The sequence below is a fragment of the Sipha flava genome, unplaced genomic scaffold (assembly GCF_003268045.1).
Source record: "Sipha flava isolate LNK unplaced genomic scaffold, YSA_version1 41_pilon_pilon, whole genome shotgun sequence".
Classification (NCBI taxonomy): Eukaryota; Metazoa; Arthropoda; class Insecta; order Hemiptera; family Aphididae; genus Sipha; species Sipha flava.
The window spans coordinates 680474-691260 of NW_020273144.1; the positions used below are offsets into that span (position 1 = coordinate 680474).

General features: G+C 33.3%; 1 protein-coding gene across 1 annotated transcript in view; it reads left to right on the forward strand.

Moving 5' to 3' along the window:
* The window catches only part of LOC112689029 (tropomyosin-1, isoforms 33/34-like), a 21026-nt gene extending 12329 nt beyond the window's left edge, over positions 1-8697 (forward strand). Inside the window, exons 2-8 of the mRNA XM_025562526.1 lie at positions 1118-1161; positions 1247-1390; positions 1533-1719; positions 5601-5787; positions 5881-6039; positions 7764-8150; positions 8418-8697. Coding sequence (XP_025418311.1) covers positions 1118-1161; positions 1247-1390; positions 1533-1719; positions 5601-5787; positions 5881-6039; positions 7764-8150; positions 8418-8422 — 1113 coding nt within the window. The 3' untranslated portion in view covers positions 8423-8697. The remainder of the gene's footprint in view (positions 1-1117; positions 1162-1246; positions 1391-1532; positions 1720-5600; positions 5788-5880; positions 6040-7763; positions 8151-8417) is intronic.
* Positions 8698-10787: the final 2090 nt, after the last annotated feature.

A 10787-nucleotide genomic window follows, 5' to 3' on the forward strand; every position in this document is an offset into this window, starting at 1 on the left:
TAGACTCTAGGATATGATATTTTGTTCCACGACTGCATCCAAAGTTATAATTTAGCGAGTTTTATCAAACATCAGCCTCGTACAGGAAAACACAAAAAACGCTACTGGAATTGGAATTTTTTCGCAATAGGCTGGTTCTTTTTTTACGCTTATAATATATACAGAATATACTCGTGCTCCCAGAAGCAACCCCGATTCGCGTATGGAGCAACTTATATTGCCTTTACAATATCAGTAATAGTATACTATATTCGATCCGAGGAGGGGATGTTGTGCATATGTTAATTATTATGTAAATTTATACAGTTTCTTCGTTTGACCTATTTACCGGTTTACATACGCACATTGAAAATTTATCAAACGGTGATCATTAATGAGACTAAAACAACTTTCGACTAAGCTCACGAAATAATTACCTTTTTCAGTAATGCACTTGAACAATTTAATTAAATTGAACTTTATAATGCCCCCAATCACAGTTTCTCGATAAAGATCAAAAGGCCCGTTCATCTGTTTTTGCAAGCAGATAATTAAAACTATGAAATTATTTCCTATAACCTACATTAGTGGTATATTGCACGTAATTAATAACAATTGAATTTTCAATTGAGTTTTGCACCGATGTCGCTTTATGCAGCGTATTTATTAGTATACGTGAACATAAATGCAAATATTTTAATATTTTATTTTGTGATTAAAATCGAAACGAAAAATAATTTGGTTATCATTGCGCCATAAATTTTATTTGCGTTATAAAAATTAGAATAATATTTTTTTATTTCGTATTTAAAATAATATGCACAACAACAATTTATCTGTAGATGAAAACTATAAATTCTTATTTTCACTAGTACCATATACATAGGTACTGAAAATGAAAAAGTAACGCCATTTTATATATTAATAATATTTTAAGGTTTGGACCGTTTTATTTTTCTCAATTATTTGTTTAATAATTTTTACTAGTCGTAATTATAAAACCACACCTATACCTATTATAAATAACCAACGTTTGAAATCATTTGAAAGATGTGTGCGAAGTTGATTTTTAACAAAGATTGATTTAAACATCAGTACGTTAATTTATCGTATTTAAACAACACATTTAATATTTTAGATCAGTGAATTGAACAGCCAAGTCAATGACTTAAGAGGAAAATTGTAAGTACACGTTTTATAAGAATTGCGACGATCGATGTCGTGAAAGTGTATAAGTAGTCCTTACGTTTATTAACTTTACTTTCAGCGTTAAACCAACTTTGAAGAAAGTCTCCAAATACGAAAACAAATTCGCCAAACTCCAAAAGAAAGCGGCGGAATTCAACTTCAGAAACCAACTGAAAGTAGTAAAGAAAAAAGAGTTCACCCTGGAAGAAGAAGACAAAGAGAAGTGTACAAACTTCGAAGGTTCACTGAAATTCTGTCGAAATACTATAGATTAAAAGTTCATATGTTCTTTAAGTTTTTTTTACTAAGTATATAATGTACATTTATTATTATTATTCTATTTTTTTTTTTTTTTGTTCCAGAAAAAAAACCAGATTGGTCCAAAAAGGGAGACGAAAAGAAGGTAAAAGAAGAAGTCGAATACGAAGCATAATACCTCGCGCAAAGTTATCATTTGTAATTTGTATTCCCACAATGGATTGCATATTTTTACCCAGTTTTATTTATTTTCATTTATTCTATGTTCATTCAACACCAGCATGTAATCGTTATTAACTATAACCAAAATATTTGTTGTCAAACACGACATATAAATGTCTCATTAAAGTTATTTCGTGTAAGAGTTTATTAACCAAATACCTGAAATGAAAACCTGTCTTTAACTATACACATGTATGTATGTACTCATATGTGTGGGTGTGTGTGTGTGTGTGTAAAGGCGTGCGCAGATCTGCATTCCAAGGTGTGCCTACAATACATTTGGGCTCTACCTTAACAAAATGTGTAGGGTATATATAATACATTTTTAAATAAACATAACTTTAATATTTTATTTCATATTGTGGTATATTAGTCCCAATGAATATTTTTTCCTTGAATTTCGTAAATTTTTCTCAAATAGTTTCAATTATTTGTGATTTGTACTTTTGTAATCAATTATAGTTGTTATATTATCATAATAAGTTTTTGCATGAAAATGTAAAACATTTTGTTTTATTCTTTCTGTTACATAACATAATTTATTTTATTCTAATTATTTTAGAATAAATTACATTTAATTTGAGCAATATCAGTTGAAATATGGGTCCCTTACTCTTAGACTTTAATGTTAGGGCTCCATTTACATATTTGGGGTCGGTGCCTAGGCACATCCAAGACCCCCCCCTCATGCGCACGCCTCTGTGCGTGTGCGTAAAAAAAACAACACGAAAATACTTTTTAATTCTCAACAACGCACACCCTAAGGACGATGTCTAATTATTGCGATGATCGTTGTTAAATCGGTTTCAAAAAATTTCAAATATTTTTTATTTCTATTCTTTAACCCGTCAACACGATTCATCGTTGAAGATCCGAACACTAAAAAATAAAAAAGAAAAAAAAACAATAATCTTTAGATTACATTTTTAACTTCTATGTCAACATTTCCAATATGTTTATCTGGGACATTTTTCTTCCAGTTTGCATATAATGTCAATAACACAACACCATATCAACCCGACAATTTTGAAGGATATTCTAATATCATATATTATCCAACGCTGTTAATTTTAAATGCATGCACACGCATGAACCGACACGATGTTGTACACGTCCTACTGCACAACCAGGACGACACGATATTACGTCACACGTAAAATGCTTATCGGTCGACGTCTGTGCGGATTACTTAGACTCGTTGGACGTACGATCATCCCTCACCCCATCACCTCGGCCCTGTTTCTCCGGTATTGTTTTTTTTTTTTTATTCAAGTACCGGTGCAAAACGCATTTTCCACGAACAAACTCATCCGGTTTTGTTGCGAACAGACAATATCCAACATCCAATGCCACCGACCAGGTAAGCATTGCATTATTCAACGATTTCCCTTACATTGAAAAACCGCAGAATAATTAACCACCGTGGGGGGGTTACGAACGGCTGCAAATTAATCGATTTCCTCGTATGCAAGGGGTTTTAGCCCTAAAAAATTCACAGAATAAGCATAAGGTGTTCTGTGAAAACACTAGTTTAGATACTACAGGCGACGAACCGCCTTTAAATGAATTACAAATCCAATGCAAGGAAAAAAATTATAATCCAATAAAACAGAAACCATTTGGTGTTCCACGTTAAAATATAATGATAAAAACACTTTACGATAAAAGAAACCGCCACGGCGCGTCACCGGAAACCGTCTATGAATAAAATCATCTGCCAATTGATATGTATATTTTTCGCGACGACAACTATAAAACCGTATGTACATAAAAATCAAAAATAATACCTTGATAACATCGGATAATATACCGAATAATTGAAATCATCTCAACCCTAACCATTTACTAACCCAAATGTATTCGATTATAATGTACTAGGATTTCGGGAAAGAGCAAACAAATGTAAATCGCGTTTCCATAGCTGTTCCCACCTTACCATACCGATTACGATACGATTACCCGTGTCCGTTCAAGTGCGGTTGACGATCGATAAACACGTACGTGTGAAATGTCGGTTAAAAATAAAAAAGTTACGAAAAACGGGAGAAACGTGAACATAGATCGGGTAAACAAGTGTGAGCAGAGACCGTGTATTGAAAGCATCACGCATAGACGTTTAACATTGTAATAATATGTAGATGGTTTACCTAGTGATAAGTTTTAAATTGATATTGTACGAATGACTTCAATGTTTGTGTATACGTGACATCCTTCACGTCGTCTCCATCGATTGTTATATCTATCTATTCGCTTTGCATCGAAAAACCATTTCTCGTATTTCCGCAAGCCACAACTTTAACGACTAGCGATAGGATTGATATTTTGAACATGTTCTCATCCATCGGGATTATTCTACCAATAAATCTGTACGTGATTTCATAATATTTTGTTATTTTTTATCTTTGATTGCATTTTTAAATAAAAGATAGAAAAAAACCCCGGTTTATGCAATAATTTTACGGCCAAATTTTTGATTAAGTCAATGTAACGTTTTTTTGCAACTGTTCAGTGGCTCAAGTAACGTCGAACTGCGATTTCTCTTCACTGATAAGAATTTATTAGAATACGAATTTTCATATTTTTTTAGTTATTTACCTATTTAGAAGACAGTATAAAATGTAAACGACTTGCTCATCAAACAGTGCACATGTAATATTTTTATGTTTTTAAACCGATAAAATAATGCTCGACCTAACTATTTTTTTCATCCACAAATACATAAAACTTTAATTTTATTCATAGAATAAAAATAGCGGTCGAATAATAATCCATGATTTTTATATAGGCTTCTCATTTAACTACCACTATAGTCAAAATAGTACGTTTTATGTCAGTTATTATTGCATCTGTTTATGTTATACTCGTACGATCAAGTTTTTATGATAATCTTTAGATAAGCACACTAATAGTCTGTTAGAAAACAATGTAATAATATAATACGTGGAACGTGGAGACTTGAATTTTATTCTTATTACTCTCAGCGATGATTTAAATGTCTCACGTGCTCCCAAGACGTGTCTAATACTCGATCGATTGTGATTTTGGTGTTATAAAACGATTAGTGTAAACAAAAATGTTAATTACTATAAAAATACACCCAAACTGTACCCGAGAAATCGATATAATTTACGACGATCCCGTTACGGTCTAAACTGATTTTTTCAATAATAAAGTTTTGAAAAATAAAAAACTATTCTAGAAACATTTTACATTTCATATACAAGCAAGAAACCGTTTTAGAAAAATTTCAAGTCGAATAAATTCTTCTATGAAATGGTGAAAACGTATTGTTTTACCTTCTTTATTGTTAGTTATTATATTTTAAAATCATCTTCCCCAAATCAATTACAATGTTTTCAAATCCTCCTGGTATATATGCGTTTTATGTTCAATAAGAAAAAAAATATTGTGGTTTAATCACGAACACCGCAGGTAGAAAAGTAATAAAAAATCTCTCTCGTAGAAGGTTCCTGTTTTTTCAAGTTAATGATATCAGACGCACGGTATGATCATACAGTTGAAATTTAGCCCCTTCGGACAAATATACACATCACGTGAATCAAAATCCACTTGGAAGTAATTTTTTTCTTTTACCATCATTTTCGTTACATCGTTACCGCCGATAATTATGATGTTTATATAACGTGGCTCCGAGTGTATTTGCATAGTGCAGTGGTATTCAAACTTTTTTTTAAACAAGATACACCGAGTTCTATAAAATATTGTGGCACAATTTGAAAACCATTGGTAAAGCGCAATGTGATTTTAGGAGACACGCAAGCTCGATCGAATAAGAAATAACACCGTCTACGGAAAAAGGTATGATAAATATGAAATACATGTCTAAAACAGATTGTGTATGATTTTCTCTCATTGTCTCTCTTTCTCCTACCATAACAAAGACGTAACACGCAAATAATCGAAACTAATCGGTTTGTTGTTTCCGATTATAGGGCGAGGGAGAAGAAGGCGACGGTACCGAAGATGATAAGACCGACGACGGATTGACCACCGAAGGCGAGTCGGTCGCGGACGATTTGACGGACGCGACGGAACAGCACAGTGACAACGAGTTGATCGAACCGGAACCGGTAGTCGAACCCGAACCGGAACCCCAACCGCCGTCCCCGGCACCAGAAGGTTGAAACCTAACCCTAAATATGTTTTTAAATTAGTTTATACCGAATGACCACCCTAATCGACAATTATTCACTTCTTCTTGTGTTTTCACAGAACTTTGGGCTTACCTCAAGGACACGGTATGCTCCAACAACCCACTTAGCGTGGACGACCTGGTCGACAAACTTATGACTGCCGTCACAGCGATACCGCAGCCACTGCTAAACTCGGTGGTCAAAGACACCATAAAAAAACAGAAATCTATAGACGAAGGTAGCTGAAAAATACACAAAATATACCGAATTTATTATGCGTGAGACGAATGCGCGCGTTTCGTTATGGGATGTTTATTAGGGTTTTCGTTCCCTTCGGTTCTACTGATCGTTCCGCACAACTGTAGCAGCGATAATAATAAAATTCATAGGTGTCACCAAGTTTCGCCGAACCCTATATTCAGGTAAGGTAAATGCCCTGTCCGATAATATTTCAGGTTAGTTAATCCAGTGGTTACTCCGGTGGTTAGGTCAGTGAGTTACTGTGAATTATAATCACATAAACACAGTTGGTAATCAACTAATTGGTGCACACTGCCCAGTAGATTAATCCACGTGTCTTATTTATTTAATAATAGTCTTTGAGTAATTCAAAAATTATCGTTTTATGAACGAATTCTCTATCTGAATTATTTGGTTTCAGTGTCACTAACGCCACCTACCCCATTTAAGACGCGATCCGATTGATTAGCAATCTTGTCACAAGAGAGCAGCATAAATAGTGCGATTAACATTTTACTGCAAAGCAACAGAAAAATGGGCACTTCGGACGCTCTCGATTCTCATAAAATCCTACTAATATTGATATTATTTCGTACTGGTTAGGATGAAAACGGCTCTGCGCACTCGAACGCGTATTAGTCTAAAGGATCGATTTCGTAATATTTTCCTGTAAACGTTGTTGGAAAAGGCTACGAAGACGATTAAAACGATGAATATTAATCATCTTTTGGGAAAGATATTATCGGGACAACTAACTTTTTTTCATTCCTATAACTGTATTGCTATAATAATCTTATCATCCTATAATCACAAAAACCCCCGATTGTACAAAGTGCCTGATTTTCATTATCATCGTTTTTCGTGACCAGAATATAGATTTTAAAGCCCTCATAACCTACTTAAAATAACTATAAAATAGTACATTAATGACCTACAAAAAATGAAAGAGAATTAATAATAATAATAATAAAACTTTCTCTTATAATTTAAATCGTTAAACTAACATATTGAACCCGTTCATTTAAATTAAATAATGACAATGAATATAGATATATATATTGTTAATTTATATTTTAATGCAATTCAAATCTGAAGAAAAAAAATACTACTATAATTATTAAAGTAATTCAATTGAACAGCGATTTTCATGACCGTACAACTTAGACCTAATACGAAATGTACTAAAAAATAACAATAACGATCAAAGTTGTTTTATTCTTTACAACTGCAACGTAGTATATTACGCATATAAACTTTAATAGGACGTCAGCTCTTGTTTAATTGTATTTGTCAATCTAATGTGTAATATAGAGAAATCACTATATAAAACAACGATTGTGACGTTTACGTTAGATACAAAGACTTTAAACAAAACTGTGAATTTTAAGGAGAATAATATTTTAGAAAGGCGATATTATTTTTTTTTTTACATTTTTACTGACAAAGAAGTTACAGAAATTTAAGTTTTATATTTTTTTAAATAGTCGTACATTGTTTGTCACATGATATTTTCGTTATTGTCAGTTAGATAGACAAAGACAACAATACATAGATGGACATCATCTTAAAGTTTAACGAAAGAATAAAACAAATTCTACTGTTTTATTTTTTGAACAGCGGGAAACTGTTATAAATTACCGTGAGAAATGTGTCGCAATAGGCATCGTTGTGGAAAAAATAAAATTTAATCGTCCCAATAACTGTTATGTTTCTCGCACTCAGGAATCGAAGGCGGCCCACCGGCTGAAGGCGATTCCACAGCGCCTACTGATCCGGCCACGGACGCGGCGCCGGCCGTGGATGCACCGGCCACGGACGCACCCGCTGTTGATGCACCGGCCGTCGATCCGGCAGCACCAGCCGCTGATCCTGCTGCACCTGGCGCAGAAGTACCAGCCGTTGATCCTGCTGCACCGGCCGCAGATGCACCTGTCGCCGAGGCATTACCGGCAGCAGACATAACCACTGCTGCACCACTAGCCAATGACGAACAACCAGCAGTGGCCACCGCCGGGGAGGCCGTACCGGCGGAAGCAACTCCGTCAGCGGATGCCACGACACCGGAAGTAGCAGTACCACCAGCAGAAAGCGAACCAGAACCGGCAACAGGTACGCGTGTTCGTCGCACCATCCCATTGCACCTTACCGCGTAACGCGAACAGTCAGTCGATCACGTTAACATTTGACTAATATTTTTAAAAAAAACCCCCGATAAAAATTTAATCCAACGTGACTGGGATACATTATAGTATTATACAATCTATTGAAGTCCGATGATAATTCAAACAATATAATATGAGTGTAACACAAAAATCCCATATGCAAATCCCATTTGGGTATAATAAAATCATAATTTTATTTTATTTTATTTTTCAGATTGATGATGAAAATGCCAAAATCAAACTCATCCGATCGTGCAACCTGAATATTTTATACTACACATCGTCAAATGCAATCAGCGTTATTTATTTACTATTGTATTCTTTGAATTTTTTAAAATCACCCACATTGGATATTTTTAATATTTATATATACATATAAAAATTATTTTCCGAACCAACAAAATGACACTTCGTGTGGATTTTGAATGAAATGAAACTTGTTATTAATTTGTAATTTATTTATTACAGGTAAATTATATAATTAATAACAGACACGTTGTGTGGATTTTGAATGAAATGAAACTCGTTATTAATTGATAATTATTATTTTTTAACTATCGCAGAGCTGGACATATTGGCTGGATTAAGCATTGCTGACTGTCTGACCTTGAAGGGTAACTATACCGACAGCACAAAAAATAAGGGTCTTTATTGTCGCTGGGCAGAACCGGTCTTGGTCACCTTACATAGGAATTTCATATTATTATTAACTGAAATAAATACACACACACTCATGCATTTTATATACACAGTATAAAATCATTTTATTCTTCTTTCTTACGTAAGACGACTGAACGCGCACATTTATCTTTCCCATAAAACTTCTATTAGGTAAATCACAGAGGGGATATCGATTTTATAACAACTACATACGTAACCATATTAAAATTTTTTAAAGTTAACTTCACTTCTACGAATATTTTTTCCATGAAAACAAAAAAGGAATCGACAAATCACAAGATGTCTTGTTCTACCTATTCGATCCAGTGTGATGATACTTTATCTTCGATCATTTTTAAAAATTAATTGAACAATAATATGATAAATTTGATTTCAAGTAAATCATAATACATCCGAGTAATTAAAATAATGAATGACGGGGATGAAACCGACAGTCGACTTTATAAAAATATTCATTCGAACATTATATTCAATTCTATTACTACCGCTTTAACATACCTAATGCAATGAATTTTTTTCATACGAGTATATACATACTTGTACACCCGCACAGGTACTGTTATGAAGTAACACAACATTAATGCGTCTTAGTCTTCGCAGACACAATTATAATTGAACATACCAAATTACATGGATATATACTTCAATATTATGTACATGTTTACAGGGAACGAGTTATAGTGACATAAAATTGTTTTTAAAACGTCAACGTGAATTGCTTAATGCGTTGAGCAATGTGTTATTAATATTACATTATTTATCAATACTAGTTAGATATACATGTTTCGAAAGTTATCGTTATTTTCTGTTTGCTTTCTCCTCGTCGATTTTTAAACGAATTTGATATTGTTAATCTTTAATGCGCGAGTCTACAAATAATAAAACCGATAAATAGAGATCGGCAAGCGTTTCGATTACCCGATTTATATTATGCGAATTAACTAAATGCTGGTATAGTTAATCCGCAACTAAGTTGAATAGGGCACGTATGAGTGCTTACATGCGATAATGGTATCGTCTGCGTTTGCATAGGAAAGCTTTTTGCACAACGTGTGGAAGCCGTCAAAATAATTTCGTCCCTTTGTAATAGCTTGCCTGATACGAGGGGATAAAACGAAATACGTGATATAAAATACGCGATAAGTAAAATACAGGCAATACGTGATGTTGAAGCACACATGCAAGTGACGGATGTTTTTTCTCCCAAAAATGTTGAAATTGTTCTGGAAAATGTTCGACCGCTGCAAATTGATTGATATATTCCCGTGTACATATCACGTGGGCATTTTACTGCGTAATCGATAATAAAGTGAAAATCGTTTTGGGTTTTAGTGAAAAAAAATAAATAAATAAATGTTCGTTGATAAATGTATAATTGTTATGAACGATATGCATAACGACATGGATAATATATTTTATATGAAGATTACAATTATTTTACGTTCTTGTTACACGATTTTAAATTTAAAAATTCCGAAAGTATAGTTGTAAATGTTAATACATTGATTAATCAAACAATTATTAACTGAAAAAAAAAAAATTGAAAAACAAAAGTTTATATTGACACAAGATATACAAGATAAAATCATAAATTTGCAAAAATACGTAAAGTTAAGCGTAAAAAAATTGAACATACACAAATAATTATCCTATATAAAATTAAAATACATCTAGGGCCGTCCCGAAGATGAAAATCAAGAGGAGGTGAATAATATGAAAAATGCCGGTTACAATGTTTTTACTTAATGTATGTAGCATAATTAACTATATGTAGCCGTATTTTTACTTTTTAACATGTATATATGTGTCAGTGTCGCACGTTCATGAAATTGACAATTTAATTATATGTATATATAATTATATTTTAAAGGGGGTAAACCACTATTGGAAGTAGGTGTACAAA